The sequence below is a fragment of the Muscardinus avellanarius genome (assembly GCF_963383645.1).
Source record: "Muscardinus avellanarius genome assembly, chromosome: 15".
Classification (NCBI taxonomy): domain Eukaryota; kingdom Metazoa; phylum Chordata; class Mammalia; order Rodentia; family Gliridae; genus Muscardinus; species Muscardinus avellanarius.
The window spans coordinates 38,536,156-38,554,941 of NC_137801.1; the positions used below are offsets into that span (position 1 = coordinate 38,536,156).

Sequence of the window (18,786 nt, forward strand, 5' to 3'; positions counted from 1 at the left end):
TCTTGGTTCATGGACAGCCTAGGCTACTTAGTGAGGCCCGTTGCAACTCAGTGAGACCCTGTTTCAAAATAAAGAATAAAATATAGGGCTTGGGGTATAGCTCGAAGGTAGAATGCTCCTGGGTTCCATCCCCAGTACCTGAAAAACAACAACAACAACAATAAGACTTGAACTTGCTGCCATGCTATACATGGAGAGAGGGGGTGACTCATGAGTACCCTGTAGTCAGCCAATGATCATTGTGAAGTTTTGGGTCAGATGACTGTCTGAGATTTGATATATATTTTATTTATTTACTTGTTTGTTTGTTTATTTATTTATTTATTTATTTATTTTGTGGTACTGAGGGTGGAACCCAGGGGCTTTTCTACCTCCAGGCTATACTCCCAGACCTACTTTATTTGGAAACAGGGTCTCACTAAGTTGCTGAGAGCCTCACTAAGTAGCTGAGGTGGGCTTCGAATCTGTGCAGTGCTTCTGTCTCAGCCTCCTAAGCACTGGGATTACAATCATACGCTACCACGTCGGGCTTGATATATATTTTATTCAAGCCCTCCACTCTCACTGCAAAAATCTCATGAGATTATGTGGTTATTTAGGAAAGCCCATTCACCCTCGGTGTACCACTTTCCTTGAAAAGCAGCCATTTGATTACTGTGAAGCGCTACTTTGCTATAGTGCTGGTCATTAAAAAGGGTTCCATGAAGTTGGAAATCAAAACCCTAGAACCTAGTCCCTGCCAGGGGAGTCATGAAAAAGAGAGGTGGAGGGACTGAAGTGTGAAAACTCTTCAGCAGGGGTGTGGTTACTTGTCTCTCTGGGGGGCGCCTTGAAGCTTCAGAGCATAGTGAGCTACATTAGAGACTTCTGTTGCCACATGCTCTGAAGATGTGCTGTGGCTGTGTTGGCGGGGCCATGGGAGTCCCAGGTGAATGGCACTGTCCCTGGCCCTAAGATTTAGTGGATGGTTTCAACCATTGGACCTGGGGCAGTATGTGTCATTCAAACATCAACTTTCAATCACATTTTTAAATTTTATTTGCATTATTTGAAAACTAATAAAACTCAACAGCTGGCCACGTGAATGTGAAATTTTTTTTTCTTATTTGATGTATATCTCTCCTTGAAGTTATTCTCACTATGCATGCCCACCTGGTATAGATATCTCCAGAACAATTGAGTTTTTCTACCTGAGAACAGTACATGAAGTGCTTTGACCGATGTCTGTTTTGTTTGGTTGCCTTCCAGTTTTAAAATGTGTGAATTTCTTTTTTTAATGTTCTAGGGGAAAGCAATGGTATTTGCCCCGCGCCGAGGGAACACTTTAAACCAGTTTTGCAATCTAGCTGAAAAAGCTGGTTTCTCTATCCAAAGACATGAAAATTATGATGAACACATTTCAAACGTCCACTCCAAGGTTAGTTTTCTGCTTGTGTTAGATAACACTTTAATCCGCATTGCATTTGGAAGAGATCATGGTCTTTTTGGCAGGTAACCTAAATATTTGATTAAAGTACTCCTTAGGTGTGTTGCTTCTGAACAGCTATTTGTATCTGATTATTTTGTGTGGTAAAGCCATCTTTTATCTTTGCACGTCTAGAAGGATTTTACAGAAACGTTCCTGTTTACTCCTTTCTCTGAAACAAACTAATCTTCCATTCATAATAGACTAATTTGTAAGATGCAAGAGGAGGTGGCATAGCATGAATGATAAACATGCATTTGTATTTTAATGAAAAACCTTCAGCTTTTAAGTGGGTTAAATGCTTAGCTGCACGGAAATAAATAGAAGGTGAATGTCTAATTGTATCATGTTGGACTGTAAATCTTTATCTCTGCTTGCTTTATGGCTGGGTCAGTTGGCAGTTTGAGACTGTTAAATCTCATACAGAATTTCACAGTTGTGGGGTTATATGTCAGATCGAGGCGCTACAAGATTTAGGTCAAAAGCACTTATCTGAGAGTGATTTCTAAGCCTGCTTACATAAAGCAATGTTATCAGCCTTTTTATTATTTATGGGTATAGGGCAATATAGGACACCGGCAGGCAAATGCTCCAGTGGAAACTTTTTCGGATTCTCACATTTGCAAATACATGTCACAGTGACTAGTCTAACATGAATCGCTTCCATAATTTCGTACTTTACAGAAATCTCCCTTTGCTGAGCTAGTATGACCTTGGCAAGAGACTTTGACTTGTCATGCTTTCACAAGTTGTGACTGCAGGAAAGTAAAAGCCCGACCTTAATTTTCTCCTGGGACAATGTGAATAGCGTTCTTCATTACCCAGGACTGTGATAGAATCTAGAACTGTGTTGGCTTTTGAAAAATTATATGTGAAATGGATCTGATCTTCCCCGCAAAAGAAAGGAAATTCTCATGTTCCGGAAATGGATTTACTTCTTAGGGTTTCTAGGGCTCCATTTTTACCCTGGTTGTTCTTGGTGGTGGGGGGAGGTGCTTTGTGAACTGAAAGAGACCATTGCTCACAGTCAGAATAAAAGCAGAATATGTTATTCAAATCTGATATGCCTCTCCAGAATGAGGTCTCCCCCTTTCATCCCCCCCCCAAGATCATAAAGGGTGGTTCCAAGGGCTTTACCTAGTGGAAAAGGGTTTCTCCTGGCCCCCTGGGCCCTTCCACCCTTCAGGACCAGGCTGCAGCTACAGGGCTCAGCTGATGGCTGCTTCAGTGTCAGGTCATTCACTTGTGCCCTAGGACAACAAATGATTTTTAGTTTCTCCATGGCAGCTCCACAGAGCAAAGATATGGGTCTTTCCACCAGCAAAGCTGTTCAGCATTGCCCCTGAGAACCTCCGTCTCCTCCGCAACAGATGTGGAGTGTGTTGGACACGCAGGCTGTTGAGTCCTGGGTGCCACCTCTCCTTTGTCTAGAACTTCACTGTCCCTCCCTGCAGGGTGGCAGCCTCTTTTACTTCCAGGACCCTGTGAAGCACAGCACATCCCATGAGTCTCTGGACGCGCCTTCTCACATTTATATTGTGGCGGACACCCACACCCACTCTAAATAGCCGCAGACAGATTGATTGGTCCCGCAAAAATTAACCTCCATAAACAACTAAGTGACCTTCCTTTTTCTCTTTTGGTAATTGCTTAAAAGTCAAACTCCACGCCTTGCTGACATTGTACTAAGAAACAGTCTTCTTCCTTGTTGTAAGAAACGAAGCTTACAAGTTGTGCTCAGGAATTAGAGCCCTGGAGATTATTCTACAGAGTTGGGCTGCCCTGCGGGAAAGGTTTAAACATGCGCCCCTGATTATATACCTCCATATAAATATGCATATTTATAAATACATATAAATATATAGAGATTTATAACGAGAGTTGTTTCAGCTGGCTTGATGTCCTGTTTCTAGCAAAAGAACGCCTCGCCTCTCCTCCCTTTGGTACCTGCAGCCACAGCGGGAAGGCGCCGCCGGCCGGGCTCCTCGGTCCTCCTCGGCCGGGCGTGGGGCGGCGGGTCCCTGGCCTCGAGGGGGAGGCGGAGGCCAGCCCCTGCCCCGCGCCGCCGGAGGGGCTCGGGCGCCGAGGGCCAGCGGCCGCCGGGAACCTCCACCCGGCTTTTGTTGGCCGCGTGCTAATAGCCGGGGCTTAAAAGTTTTCCATCTTGAGCGGCAATCAGCTTTCTTCCTCTCCATCCCTGGCCAAAGCCCCGCCGTCCCTGGGACGCGCCGCGCCCCATTGGAGGACCGCGCTTTCCTTGAGGCTGCGTGTTATCCTCTGAGCCCCACTGTGTTGGAATAGAGCGTGGCCAGCTGGAGGACTGTAAGACGCCTGATAATGCCGCTCTTTTCCGCTGCCCCGTCTTAATCTTGTTACACAAATGGTTGTGAAGAGATTCATGAATTTTAATTTTGCCCTCTGCATTACTGCATCACGTCACTCATACACTGCTGCCTTCTATGCCGAGTTTTCACCCCTCCTCTTACAACAGGGGAAAAAAATTAGTTACAATCTTGGCAGTAGTGCAAGGTTAAAAAAAAAATCTACAGATTTAGGCAACCACCCATGAAGCTGATTAACAGTCAGTGATCAGGAGGAACGGCTTTGCCTCTTAAACTTTTCACCTCTCATTGTTAACTGTGAAATTTTATTTCCGTTAAAAAGAAGCCTGTAATCAAAACGGTGCCATTCTGCACTTTCTGCCAGTGCTTTTGTTAAACTGTGCCCACACCGTGCAGCCAGCCTGCTCAGGAGCCGGGCAGCCAAGGTGTGGTGTGTTTTTAAAATATTGCCTTTCTCTCTTGGTCCAGGCAACAGGAAGAAAAATAAAACACTTCCCTCTCCTCCCAGCCTCCCGGTGGCCTCCACGGCTGCCCCACAGTGCGGTGTAAAACCCTCCGGAAGCGGAGATAGCAAAGGGTTTAGCAAGGTGGAGACCAGACTTGATTAGAGCCGGCTTGAAATTAGCTGAGGAATAGACTCTCCTTCCTACAAATATTCTCTTTAACATAATTTTACAAGCTATGGATTGGATTTGCTGCCTTCCTGCCCCCTCCACTTTAACTTTTGCAAACCCACCTGAGTGTTTATTTGGTATGTTTTTGTACTTAGCTATGAACACAGGCTAGAGCTCCACTGTGAAGTCAGTACATTGTGCTAAAAGCACCGCCATATTGCACTTCTGCCTGTCTATACAAAATGCCACGTTACAAGTGGCTGGTGCTTCTAATCTGTGTGGTGTGCTGTTGATAATTGTGGATACTGTAAAGGGTAAACAGTCTGAACTCCACTCCTGCTGCTGCTGTCCACGCAGTGGCAAGGCTGAGCGTGTTACATCCAATTATGAAGTGAAGCATAATGCTCCTAATAGCAGCTATATAATTTAGTTTGGTCCTCCAAAACCCTTTCTAAACCTATGAAATTGAAAAATTGTTTTATTCACAATCTGCTTTTTGTTCTTTTTTTTTCCCCAAGGTGCTTTTTTATTCCTTAAAATTATAATTATTAATTGGGCCAAGAAGTATAGCCTGGGTAAATGGAATTATTCTTGAAGCTCTTAACATTCTCCCATCAAAGCAAGTATTTCCCACCAGCTTTGTGTGTGTTTACACACCCTCCCATAACATACTTGGTGATTCAGAAACAACCCGGTGCTGGGTTAGTATCACCCTTGAGGGTCCTGGGCTCTGCCCCATTGCTGGAAGGGCTTCCAGTCAGGGCAGGGTTGGCCCCAGGCCCCTTCCAGCTCCCGACCCTCTGTTTTGGCCTCCAGAGGTCAGCATAGAATTTAAGTTAAAGGTGATTTCTAGCCCATATTTACAGAAAAATTATTTATCCCACATATTACCTCAGGGACTTTATAAAGAGCTCATTTGAGGCTCCGTTTTTTAGTGCATTGTGAGAGGGTGGGTCAGCTGACTCAGGCTGAGTAATCAACTTTCCTTTATCCGCAATCCCCGAGGAAAGAATTTCACTTGCGTGGCCCCCTCTTCTCTCTGTAAAATAGTTCAGTGAACTCTCTGTATCTCTAGGGTGACTGGTAACAAAGGTATTTGCAGTGAGTGGGCATACATTGAGAAGTTTACAAAGGCCTTTTCTCTGCATATTATTTTTAGTAATACTAGATTCAAGAATGATGCTTAGGGACCTGTGTTTCAGATTAACACAATGGATACTTTGGAGGCAGCAAAATCCACCAGGCCCTTTCTTCAGTAAACAACTAATCATCTTTGTACAGAATAAATGCCATCTAGGAAACAGAATGTGTCACCTTAGTGATCGCACCACCATCAGTTCTTAGGAAAGTGGATTAGCAGGTAGTCTGGGTTGGCTTTCGTTCCCCAGCGGGAAAGGAAAAATGGGCTCATGGCTCCAGCCCTTACTACTGAGGGCACAACACATTTTGGGAATGTGATTTAGAAGAAATCTGTATTTTGAAGAGATTCAGGCTAACATTTCTTAGACCAGAGAATACAGTGTGAGAGCCATTCATACAGCTTTTGGGTGGGGTGGGGATCTGCAATAGATTTGAAATAATAAAGGAATTGGTTTCATGTATAATTAAGAGAAATATGTATTTCTGATCTTTATAGATTTAAAAAATGAATTAACAATTGCCTCAAAAACACCAACTTCAGAAATATTGTCTTTATAAATAGTGAATGACTAGTTACTAGAGTCAGTATAAATTTGACTGTCCAAATCATTCTAGCCAAATGAGGAAGAAAATGTGCAGTTTAGGTTTTGAGGACTCGGGTTGAATGTTAAAATCTTATCACAGAAAGGTCCTTAAGTATTTCGCCCAAGCAGTATGGAATGTTTCTGCTCTAATTGATGGAATATGCTCTCTTCCTTGGAGAAAAGGATTTTTAAATTACTTGTCATTAGTGGTAAGCCCCTAGGAGCACCTGGGAAGCCTTTAGAATGTCTTGGGCCCCATGAGCCTGTCCCTGTGCCCAGGTGTCACCATGGTCTCCATACAGTGACCTGAGTGCCCGCCTGCCTGCATAGTGTGGCACTGGCTGGGGACAGAGAGGACCGAGAGCAGAAACTTCTGTGCCCAATGATAGGCTTGGGGAAGATGAGGGAGCCCCATTTGTCCCTTCCGTCACAAATGTAGTTTGGCTATATATCAAAAACACTACTTCCACCTAAAACAAAAGATTCTCGTCTTCACGTACAGTGCTGTTGTGCCAATGCTATTGAGAACTAATTTGAGTTGCTTTCTCTGTGATTACTATTATATATTTAAGTGAAAAGTCATCACGTTATACTTAATATCAACTTGTAAAAATTCCTAATCTGAGTTTCTATCTTTATCCCTCTGTTATTATTTTCAGTTGAAAAAGGAAAACCTGGACATCTATGAAGAAAATCTTCATTACCCACTTCTGCTTATTTTAACCAAAAGTGGGTAGAAGAAGAAGAAACTTCTCAAAAGATGAAGAAAACATCCAGTGCACAGAGAAAATTTTCACAGAAACACACATCTGAAATGGGCACAAGCTGCAGCTAACCGCCGGTTCCCTGAGACTTTTGAGCCCCTGGGACTTGGGGCCCCATTCCACATGCGGGCGGTGGGCCCACCGAGCTCACCACGGTGTGGTGTCCCCAGCTCGCTCCTCCGGCTCCTCCGGCTCCTTCCCCTCCTCTTTTTAACTCTGCTCATCGCTTTCCCTGCACCAAACATTTGTTTTTCTTTAAATATGTATAAGCAGCCTGTCTGGAATCTGAATTTGGTTTCTGAGCAACCTAAATATTTTCCTTTCTATCTGAGACTGAGTTTCTTTTTGGTGATTCCCAGCCTTCCCTTTAAAAAGAGAGAAAAAGAGTCTTTGTTCTGTGTTGGTGATGGTTGCTTTTAAATCATTAAACAGCAAAAATCATGTTTCTTTCCTGGTTAAAAAAAAAATAAAGTATATCTTCCATGATCGTATTCCAATTAATTTATTACGTCTGCCATCTCTTTCTCTCTCGCCCCCCCCCCTTTAAACAGGATGTCTTTTTCCCTATAGATGTATAAGAAACGACTACATCAGCCCAAAGCCTCATAAACTGACCGTTTGTCCTCTGGACACAATAGCGTGGCCAGCCCTCTGCTCCTCCTCTCCAATTATGTGTGATTAGTCTCAGTGCGCTGTGTCAAGGAGGGGGAGTGTGCTGAGTGCTTATTATCTGTTTAGGTACAAGAAGAGCACATTTAGGCCCTGACTCTGAATGAAAAGTGAGCCTTTATCAGGGCTTAAATCTAACTGCTGCTGTTCTCCAGGCCTCTTTCAAAACAGGTCCTTTCCAGAGAAATTTTGAATAAATAGTTGATAAACTAGATTGTAACCAGGGGGGGGTGTTTAAAAACGCGATCACACAATTATCTTATTTAAAATAAGTACATATTGTTAGGTGCTGCCATTCGAGAGTATAGTGAACATTGCATGGGTACTACCTAAAACTAGCAGAGGATTTCTGCAGGGAGCCCAAGCCTGTCCTGCCTCAGTGCAGCCACAAGATGCAGTAATGCTTTTTGTGGAAATTCAGATGTTTATCTGTAAGGAATCATCCTGGCCCACTTAGGCGGTAATGTCATTAGGTAGGTTAGTTATATATCCTCATATCTTTAGCGGAAGCAACGTATTCAGTGTGATACAATTAGAGTGATAGAGGGGAAGGGGCGCATCCTTTTGCATGTTAAACAAACTTCGCCGTCATAAAAATAGCGACTCTCAAATGTCTCCTCTGCTCACTTCTATCATCAAACAAATTTCTCACCATCGGTTTGCATGTCCTTGTATTCGCCACTTTTTCTGCTCCATTAGAGCACCTAGATGGATCTCAGAAGGCATAGGTCAAGTCGCAGTTAGATCATACATTTCTTTCTCACAAAAACTTGAATTGCAATGCCAAGTGATGGGCTAACATCACAATAACAGCAATTTATTCCTCTTTGGATAAAACAGCAGTCTATTCTCGGTGCTAGATAAAGACCAGGGCAATGCAAACCAGACATTTAGCTGAGTAGTTCAGCTCTCCTTTGGCGACTGTATAGGTTGCACACTGGCTTCATATTTTCTTGTTTAAAAAATTAGAATTTGGACTGTTTTAAAAGACAACTCAAGTAGTCCCATTTATACAGATGAAAATACAGCAAAAATGATTTCTGCTGTAAAACCTGCAACTAAACCTGCCAGACAAAGAAAGCCCATCGCTGTAGTAGCAGCTAGGATGGTGTATTTATTCTTTTGATTCCTTCTTAAATGTAGAACAGCAGGCCCATGAGAATATTTCCTTTTCTTACTTTCAGGAAAATACAGGCATTGGCAAGAATTCAATTTGCGTTTGTGTGTTGTGGGTATAGAAATCCAGCACATATTTCTCTGGGAGAAATTGTATTTTAAATAGTAAACCAGTAATGTATTTTCAAGAAATATTTGAGAACAGTGTGTCAGAACTGAGGTATTTCTATCAAGGGATACCTAGCGAAGGAAACCCTTTAATAGCGTTGACTAAAAACTAGAGAATCTCCTGTCAGTTTTTCAGGGCTCCGTAAGTCTTTTCTTTATGGGATCCTCACACGGAAAGATCTCTAGTCCAGGTCTTTTAAAAGTTTATAAGAAACTGATGTCATGTATTATTGAATAATTTTAAAGATGTTGATAAGGGGAAAATATGGCAGTGCTCAAAAGTTCATCCATTGGCGTTTCTTTTGCACTTTCTAATTATTTCCACGCGTCAATATTGGGTTATATAATTGCGATTGAAGTGGCCTGTTCCATAATTGCCTGTGTAATTATGCACATGTTTGTTTCAAAAGAAAGCCTGCATGCTTAGGAAACCTCGAGAATTACTATGATACTCCTCTTCTTTGTGTATCTTTATCTTCTGATAAAACTCAAGATTTTTCTTTGTCGCATTAAGTAGATTTGGCTGGGTGGAAGAATGTGTCTAATATCGCCCATGGGCAGTTCCAATGTGATATGAACAGCCACATACAAGTTGCTTATAAGAAATATATTTTATTTTATAGCAAGACATATGCTGTGGATTGGGATAAAAGTGCTAGAAAAGACTACCTAAGAGGTTGATGCCATTTTGTATAAATTGTGTATTTTGTTGGCTTTTTGACTGAGCATGAAAATGTAACTTCCATTAGGGAAGGGTAATTTAGGTGCTCAGTATTCAGCAGAAAACTTGTCGGGGCCATAAAAGCTTTTCTGGCTGGTTCCTCCGGTGTTTTCAGAGAAGAGCTGCCCACCCCTTGCTGATTTTTCCTTTGGCTTCAGTATGGGCTGAATTTACCACTGCATACCTGTTGAATCAATTTGGGGGATCCAGCAGTTAACTGAGTGAAAGGAAGGATTAGTGGTCCTCTGGAGCCCTATTTCAACAGCCAGGTGTCTGTCCTAAACTAGTTAACTGCTTTTGACAGTTGAAGAACCTGGTTTTAAGGCCATGGGCGGGAGGTAGTCGTTGTTTTTTCCTTCTCCCCACTGCCAAGTAGGACATCCCTTCTAAGTATTAGGTGTTTTTGTTTTAATAGGAATGGACTGCCGCCTTCCCTCAACCAGCTTCCATGGATTTCTGTCCTTGTGCTTACTCAGCATTTGATTTGTTTCCAATCTATTTCAAACAATTGGCTAGTGGCTAGCACTGCCTGGCAAGACCCTTTCATTGAAGTCTGGGGTGGGAGTACAGGATGCCCCCACTGGGGAGGGAGGCAAAGTCTATGTAGAGAGACAGATAGACACATACACACACACACACACACACACACACACACACACACACACACACCCTCCTTAGACCTGAGACCTGAGATCTGGACTCCACTCCCCAGATTTCAGGTAATTCCATTCCACTCCACATCAAAATCTCCTGACTTCAGACTGCATGAAAAGCCATAATTGTGCTGACTATATCCCATAGAGAAAAGATAGATTTGAAAGTCAGACTGATTTTAGGCAGAGCAAATCTATTTTCCTGAGTGGACTGTTTCCAAATTAGGAAGGAGCCCATTGGAGTTTAACAAGCCATTAGGCCTGAAATGCCACTTTGAATTCTCAGATTTCATTTGAACCAGAGAGCCCACTGCTCAGGCTCTGACTAAATGCTCACCGTGGTCTCTGCCCTGGAAGTCTGAGCATTTGGAGTCTGTATTTTGCCTTTTTTGTCTCCCTGACTTTTCAATTAATACATTTTTTAATAGATAAAACAGATCATACTGTGACTTTTAAAATGTCAACAAGCTTGTAAACAGAAATGTAATAAAATGGCTAATAGGAGATTCAACAGTTAATGGAGGGCCTGAAGTGTGAGCAAATACAGTAGCTGCACATTGGAAACTGTGCAAGTGAAGATGGCTTTAGTATTGCAAACTGAGGAAGAAAATTGTTTTTAATTAGCACCTTCATAAGAACTGCTGATTAATACTGTTTTGTTTGGTGAAAAGCTTTCAGCTGAGTAATTTGTACAGCCATTACAACAGTTTTGTTAGAGCGGGACTCCTGTTGTTAAACACAAACAGCAGATGATAATGGTGGAAGATGAGTTTGTCATGTAACAATTTACCTTATTGAAAAAAGCTTTATATAAAACCCAATACAGTAGGTACCAGCAGAAATCACATATTTTAAATCCTTCCAAAATTGCAGTGTGCCATGCTTGTGGGTTTTCCCCCCCAGGGACTAGAAGCAGATTTTATATCATTTATAAAATTATATACACAATTTAAAGGTGGTGTAGCATGGACAGGCCACTTTCTCAGCAGCGGTTTACATTGGAGCAGTAAAGTGGCCGTGTATTCAAACACTTTCTAACTACACAAAGCAGGTTGACAAATGGAAGCCTAATTAAATAATGTTACTCAGATGTAAATTTGCATTGGGACTGGATGCAGGGAAATAAGAATTGATGTTTTTGCTTGAGGTGGGTTTATCACACATAGGATCTTAAAAAAAAAAAGCAACTCTCTCAATGGAAGTTTAATTAACCTTTTTTTCCCCCCTCCTGGCCATTTTTTAACCAACCAGAGGAAACAGTGCCCATTCAATGAGACCTGACCAGGGGATAAGAGGCACATTTCAGTGAACTCCCATCAAATAAACATTTTGCCAGCCAGAAGCATGGGAACTTAAAAAAAAAAATACAAGGCAATGGTAAAGCAGATTTGCATTAAAATATTACACTACCCAAGGCTGGTAAGAACTGTAAATTATTGCAGTGGCGTAATAGAGCATGAGTTGTTTTTTTTTTTTTTTTTTTTTTTTTAGACAGGCCTTCGGGGTAATAACCAGGGTTGAGGCTCACGACAGTGCCAAATAAGCTTTAGACAGCATAATAGTCTGCAAAGAAAGCCACAGAGCACTAATGTGAAGGAAGAGCTGTCCACCACATGCAGCAAAAATCACCAAAGGTCATTTTATGGTAGCAATTGTGACATAAAATTGGTGGTCATGCTACATGTCTAATACTCAGCACAGCTTTATAAATGATGGGCCCCTAGCGATGGCTGTCATTAAGTGCTTTCATCATAATAAACTTTAAACTGTTGGCTTTATGAATCGCCAGCTAGCTTCAGCTGTTCGTTGGATGGAGCTTGCAGTGCCTTAAGTGTGACAAGACCTATTAGGAATTGCAACCATGTTTCAAGCGTACTTGGCTTCCCCACTCCTGGGGTGATTGCTGCCTATTAAATGGCGTCTGGGAAGATTTTCCTCCAGCAATCTCTGATCAAGAGCTTTTTTGGGCTTTGACCTGCATTTCCTTCAAGACTTTCTCCGAGGAGTTTTATAAGAGCAAAACTCCAGAGGATTTATAGCCACTTCTGATTAATACCTTTCCAGTTTTTCTCGCAACTCTCCCACTGCTGCATAGAGAAAAGCTTTCATTGTCCTGAGGTGCTTATTTGTGACCTTTTCTCTGCTTCCTGATTCCCTCTAACTTGTTCTCTCTGTGAAATCCTTGGGGTGGAACCAAGACAGTCGTTGAAGTTGTTACAGCTGGAGAGACCGGGAAGGACGGAGGGAGTCTTTTATATTTTTAAAGGCTTACATGCAGAGTAGCCTGGCCCCGCCCATTTAAATGCCCGCTGTGACGTCACCTGCCGCCCGTGGTACCCAAGGCATTTTTAATGAGCCCTCAGTTTAAATTGAGCCAACATATAAAGATTTCATGATTCAAATTACACTTTCATTAACCTTTAGCATGCGATGTCTTTTAGTTTCTATAAATCTTACAGTGGCTTGCGGTCTGTCCTATCAATGTCAATAATAGATGTTTGGGGAATCACGCTTTAAAAACCCAGGGTATTTAATTTACAGGGGCTAAATACAGATTTAAGACTCGCTTAGCAAGAAATTTAGTTACTTCTCTTTTTTCTAATTTGGACTCCCCCCTCCCCGCCCCAATTTTCTTCTGCTTGGCTCAAATGTTCTGGCGATGTGTGGGTCCCTGTCTTCGTATTCTCATTTGTCTTTCTTTTTTAGCTATACCCTAAAGATACTAAAGGGAATGTCTCAGGTGTGACCATGACACAATTAAATTAGCAAACCTGGGGGGACAGGATTGTAACTCAGCAGGGGACACCTGAGGACTCTGAGCCTCTCCTTTGAATGGCGTAGCACTTGCCAGAAACCTCCCTCGAGGGAGGGCCTGCCCGCTAGGTGGTCTCAGCCACAATACAGTGTTGCGGGCCGAACTCTTTTCTGCCGTGGAAGTGGGTTTCTACTGCTGCCAGGGTGACTGGAAAACCTTTAGCCACCGTGTTATGCCAAAGGGAAGGCAGGAATTGCAGGGTTTCTGGCTTTGGGCACACAAAGGCGTGCATCCCCGGTCCCACCTTGCGTGCGGGCCTGGGGTGACCTAAAGTGGCCAAGTGCATTTGGAGGCGCTACCCGGGCGCGAGGGGAGGGGCCAGACCAGATGGACCAATAGAGGTGCCTCCAGGCCGGTGCGGACTGGGACGCTGCGGCTCGCCTCTGGAGGAAATGATTTCTTTGGGAAATCAATGCCTTCTATCCCTAGAGGACTTGGTGCCTCCCTCCTTGGTTGCCCCAGGCAAATGTGCTTCCAGGACTCTAGAGTCAAATCTCCACAGCTCCACAGCTCCCAGTATGGAGAGGCGCCACCTTTCCCTGCCCCCGCCTGTTCAGGCTGCATCCGTCTTTCCTTTCTGTCTTCTCTAGCCCTCCCTCCTCCTGCCCAGGCCTCTTTCATAATGAGGCTGGAAGTGGGACTTTCCCCCACTCCCTTACTTTGAGATTTCTTTTTCTCCCGGTGACCTGGGCTGCACTCTGCCTCGCTCCCTGCCTGCCAATCTCTTCTGGGGTAGGGCCTCTCTCTCGCCATTCGTGCAGCCCCCCCTGTAGAGCCCCGGGATCCGACCTCCTCCCGGTGCACAGCAGCCCCGCCCCGCGGAGGAAGGAAGAGGCCTCCGCAGAGAGAACGGCTGGTAAGGAGGCTCTCGGTTTGTCTGGAGCCACAGTAAAAGGCCTCGGAGCAGCCTCGGCCCCTCGCCTAGCCCAGGGCCCGGCGCCCTGAGGCCGCAGCCCCCTCCGCCTGGCTGGCGGTCAGCGGCCGGCACCCCCCTGTGGAGGGGCGGAGGCATCCCAAGAAAGGCTGACAAGCGCTATCGAAAAATCGCCTCCGCAATCTAGAGCAAGGACTCGCTTTGCAAATTAAAGTCTGTGTTTTGTTCTTTGCAACCTCCCAACGTGAGAAATTTGGAAGTTGAACATGACGTTCCTGTCAGATGGGGTGGAAAGTGAGCTGGGCCGTGACTGCAGCGCTCAGCGTCCGCCCCGTGGTGGCTCGGCTCTCCTTGAGCCCGGGGGAATGTCACCGCGCTGTCCCCAACGCGCAGGACAGCACATTTAAAAGCTCTGCCCACCTAACCTATGGTTCCACCTCCAGGTGCATTAGCCTTCACTTCCTTGCCAGGCTTTATTTTTAGGAGCAGAGGTCACAGCCCTGACCCAGCCTGTTCTGAGCGGATCGCTCCTCTCTCAACCCGCATCTCGGGATGCTGAGGGATGAATGAAGCAGCGCCGACTTTTGAGGTCCTCCTCCTTTTCAGGGACTTCCTGGTCAACCCATTCAGGCCTGTCAGACCAGAGCCTGCAACCCAGAGTGGGCTACGGGGCCTGGGCCCTCCAGTGTACATTCCCCGGACTATCCCCTCAGCTACTGCTTCTGAACCCTCTCCATACCCACGCCCATGCCCATCATATCCTGAGTGTGAATATGAACTCTGCCCTAGTGCTATGTGGTAGATTGGGGAGAAAATGGCAGCAGTATTTTCCAGCCCCTCCCATCAAGAAATGGAATTAATTTCTCTACTCTTGATTCTGGGCTTTGCTTAGTTTGTTTGGGCAAATGAGGCGTTAGTAAAATGAGTACAAGCAGAGGTTTGAAAACCACTCTCAACTGGGTATGGCGGAACATCCCTGTAATCCCAGCAGTTTGGGGACTGGGACAGGAGGATCACATGTTCAAAGCCATCCTCAGCAACTTAGTGAGACTTTCAAAATAAAAAAATAACCAAGTGTGGTGGTACACACTTATAATCCCAGTTCTTGGGAGGCTGAGACAGGAGGATCAGAGGTTCACAGCCAGCCTTAGAAACTTAGTGAGGCCCTCTGCAACTTAGTGAGGCCCTGTTTCAAGATGAAAGAATAAAATAGGAAGCCGGGCATGGTTGTGCACACTTGTAATTTCAGTACTTGAGAGGCTGAGACAGGAGGATCACAAGTTCACAGCCAGCCTCATCTCCTTAGCGAGGCCCTCTGCAACTTAGTGAGACCCTGTTTCAAAAGAAAAAATAAAAAAATAGGGCTGGGGGTATAGCTCAAAGATAGAATGCCCCTGGGTTCAATCTCTAGTTCTGAAAAAAAATTAAAATAAATAAAAAATAAAATAGAACTGAGGGTATAGCTCAGAGGTAGAATGTCCCTGGGTTCCATTCCCAGTACCACAATAAATAAATATATAAATAAATAAATAAGGGCTAGGGTGTATCTCAGAGGTAGAATGGCCCTGGTTTCAATGATTCAATGCCCAGGAAAGAAAGAGAGAAAGAGAGAAAAGGCAAAAAAAGAAAGGAAGGAAAGAAAAAAAGAAAGAAAGAAAGAATCACTTGCACCTTGGTATTTGCCTTTTCTTGGGTTCCTTTAGAACCCAGCTACCTGTGAGAAAGCCTGAAGTATTCTGCTAGCTGCTGGAAACATGTAGCCCAGCTCCTCCCCACCCTCTGGTTCAGCCATGAGCAGAGGCACCCAGGACCACAGAGTCCCAGGGAGACCTAGTTGTTGATTGTAGCTACATGAGTGAGCCAGGGCAGCCAGCAGAACTGCCCAGTTAGCTACTCGCAGCATCTTGAGCTAACATGGTGGTTTTACCCAATTAAGCTTTGGGGGGCATTTGTTACACAGCAATAGTTAACTGATGGTTCTCTCTTCTCTCTGAGGTACTTTTCTGGATCTTTAAGCATCCTTTGAGGTATCAAAACTTTTGATATTAGGCTGGCAGCTCTGTGGCTAGCATGTGTGAGCTCCTGGGTTTAATTCCTGCACCACATATTGCAAAGGAGATGAAGGAGGAAGAGGAGAAGGAAGAAGAAGAGGAGGGGGAGGAACAACAACACCACTCACAACAATTAAAAAAAAAAATTTTTTTTTGGCGGTACTGGGGTTCCTGGAAGCCCTTCTACCTCCAGGCTACACTCCCAGACCCATTTAATACTTTTATTTGGAAACAGGGTCTCCTAAGCCAGCCAGGCTGGCTTCAAACCAGCGCAGTCCTCCTGTCTCTGCCTCCCAAGTGCGGGGATTACAAGCGTGTACCATCACGCCCGGCTAACAATTAAAAATTTTGATGGAATGTTTTGCCTAAAATGTGTTGAGTTGCATTTAGAAAACACAAAAGTAGGATGCAGATACCCAGGCCCAACTTACCCTTCAGAAAATCAGCCTATAGAGCTGGGCATATTGTAATCCCAGTACTTGGGGGGCTGTAATCCCAGTACTTGGGGGGCTGAGACAGGAGGATCACAGCTTCAAAGCCAGCCTCAGCAACTTACTTAGACTTTGTTTTAAAATAAAAAATTTAAACCAACCTATAACAAAGGCAAATTTCAGGTGACTGAGAGAAAACATAAGAAAGAAAGGCTGTAGGAGAAAGAAGGGTGACTTCAGAGCCAGCACCCCTAAATTCCGGCCTGACTCTGCCAGTAGCAAAGTGGCTATTTTAGACAAGCTCCTGAGCATCCATTTCCTCCTCTGGAACACAAGAGAGAGGAACTAGATGAGTTGATGTCCTGTTTCATTCTAACTCCCAAAGTATTAAGATAAAAAAATTTCCATTATCAGGGTAGAGATTTGAGTTACTTCCGGGAACTGGAATTCCCTGGTACTGCCAAGGCCTGGTCAGACATTAACTTGACTATAGAGGACACTAGCTCTGCTCAGGGCACTTTCTGGGATGGGCTGTAATGTTTCATATTGCTCTGTCGCAAGCTGAACAGGTCTTGAGCTGCCTCAGGTCCCCTGTGGGGCAAGAGCTCCATTTTTATTCATTTACCTGATAAATATCTATTGTGTACCGGGCACCCTGGCAGAAGTCAGGGACTTCGAATAATGAACACAAAGGACCCTGTTACTTGTTAGGACCTAGCAAAAAAAAAACCCAAAATGATTCTCTACAAGTAGCTTGCATTGAAAATAGTAAACAAATGTGCCAGTACATTTACAAAATAATTACTGCCAGGTGTGATCGTGCATTCCTGCAGTCCCAGTACCTGGGAGGCTGAGACAGGAGGATCACAGGTTTGAGGCTATCACACAATAAGTCAGTGAGATACTGCTTCAAAATAAAAAAGGCTGGGGGTATAGCTCAGTGGTAGAACCCCACCGAGTTCAATCTCCAGGACCACAATAAATTAGATGGGATGACTATATAAATTATAATAAACTCTATGAAAAATAGATAAGGCTTCAGGTCATGCTTCAGACAAGATGGTCAGAGAAAGCCTTCCTGAGGGACTTTGCACCAGTGAAGGACCTCCTTGCAGTCAGAGGAGACAGGGCAGGGCCTGGGGCGGGCCTGAGCCTGAGCCTGCAGCCTCTGTGGGAAGGCTGAGAAGTCAGCTCAGCATGTCGGGGCCTCCTGACATGCCATGTGAGGTGGGCAAGGCCAGGCTGTCAGGGTTTAGTGAGTTTGATTTTATCTGGAGTCTGAGCAGCCATGGAAGGGTTTGGGGTAGTCTGAATGACATAATCAGATGTACCGCTTTCTTATGTGTGTGTGGTATTAATGATTGAACCCAGGGAAATTCTACCTCTGAGCTACATTCTAAGCCCTAGTTTACTTCTTATTTATTTATCTAGGGGTTGGACCCAGAGGGATTCCGCCTCCTTGGTCAGTCTTTTATCTAGAGGAGGCTCACTCACCTTCTAAAATCTTTGCTTGTGCTCCAGTCCTCACCGCGGACCTGTCTCCTGCCTTTCTCCTCCTACCAGAATGTCAGCTCCCTGAGATCACTGCACCTTCCCTCTCTCCCCGGGAACCTGACCCTGGTCGGCACTGGGTGAACATCTGTGGAATGGGCGAAAGGATCAACCACTGCCTCATTTAAACCTAATGCCTACCTTCCACCTCCAACAGTTCCTTGATCCTGTGACCTTCCTGTCTCAACCTCCCAAGTACTGGGATTACAGGCATCTGCCACTGTGCCTCGCTGCCACTGTTTCCTACGACCCTCCAGTGGCTTCCTATCAAATAAAACCCAACCTCCCCACGGTGGCTCCAGGGCCCTGCACTCCTGGGCCCAGATGCTCCTGGGCTCGTGCTTTGCTGTGCTCATTCAGGACTCAGCTGGCTCCCTGACACTCTGCGGGTTGGCTCCTGCATCAGGACCCTCAGTGGAGGTCTGGCAAAGGCTCCTTACAGACCCAAAGAAGGAGAATTTGCATCATGGGAGAGGAGGCAGGATTTGTAGAAGTTGGAAGAAGGGCCCTTCTAAAGGCCCTTAGGGGTGCTATGCTCATGAACTAACAAAAAAACAAAGATCTGGGGGTATAGTTTGGAGATAGAATGCCTCTGGTTCAGTCCCCCGTGCCAATAAATAAATAAACAACCCCAAGCTCTTGTTTCCACTGATTCTAGGCATGACATTATAGTGGAAATATCTATTCTTGGGTTGCTCTAGAAAAAGAAATCAGAAATTTGCCTTGTCCAGATCACGGCCCTTGACAGAATTAGTGTGGCAAAATCAAAGAGCGTAGGAGCGCTCTTGAATAAGGAAAGAAATGTGTCATTGGTAGTGAAATCCCACC

At 44.6% G+C, this 18,786-nt stretch overlaps 1 protein-coding gene across 1 annotated transcript in view; it reads left to right on the forward strand.

Moving 5' to 3' along the window:
• The window catches only part of CAMKMT (calmodulin-lysine N-methyltransferase), a gene marked incomplete at its 3' end in the record, with an annotated part of 438,709 nt that extends 431,827 nt beyond the window's left edge, over positions 1 to 6,882 (forward strand). The window contains exons 10-11 of the mRNA XM_080711826.1: positions 1,286 to 1,417; positions 6,805 to 6,882. Coding sequence (XP_080567952.1) covers positions 1,286 to 1,417; positions 6,805 to 6,882 — 210 coding nt within the window. The remainder of the gene's footprint in view (positions 1 to 1,285; positions 1,418 to 6,804) is intronic.
• Between the last annotated feature and the right edge of the window lie 11,904 nt (positions 6,883 to 18,786).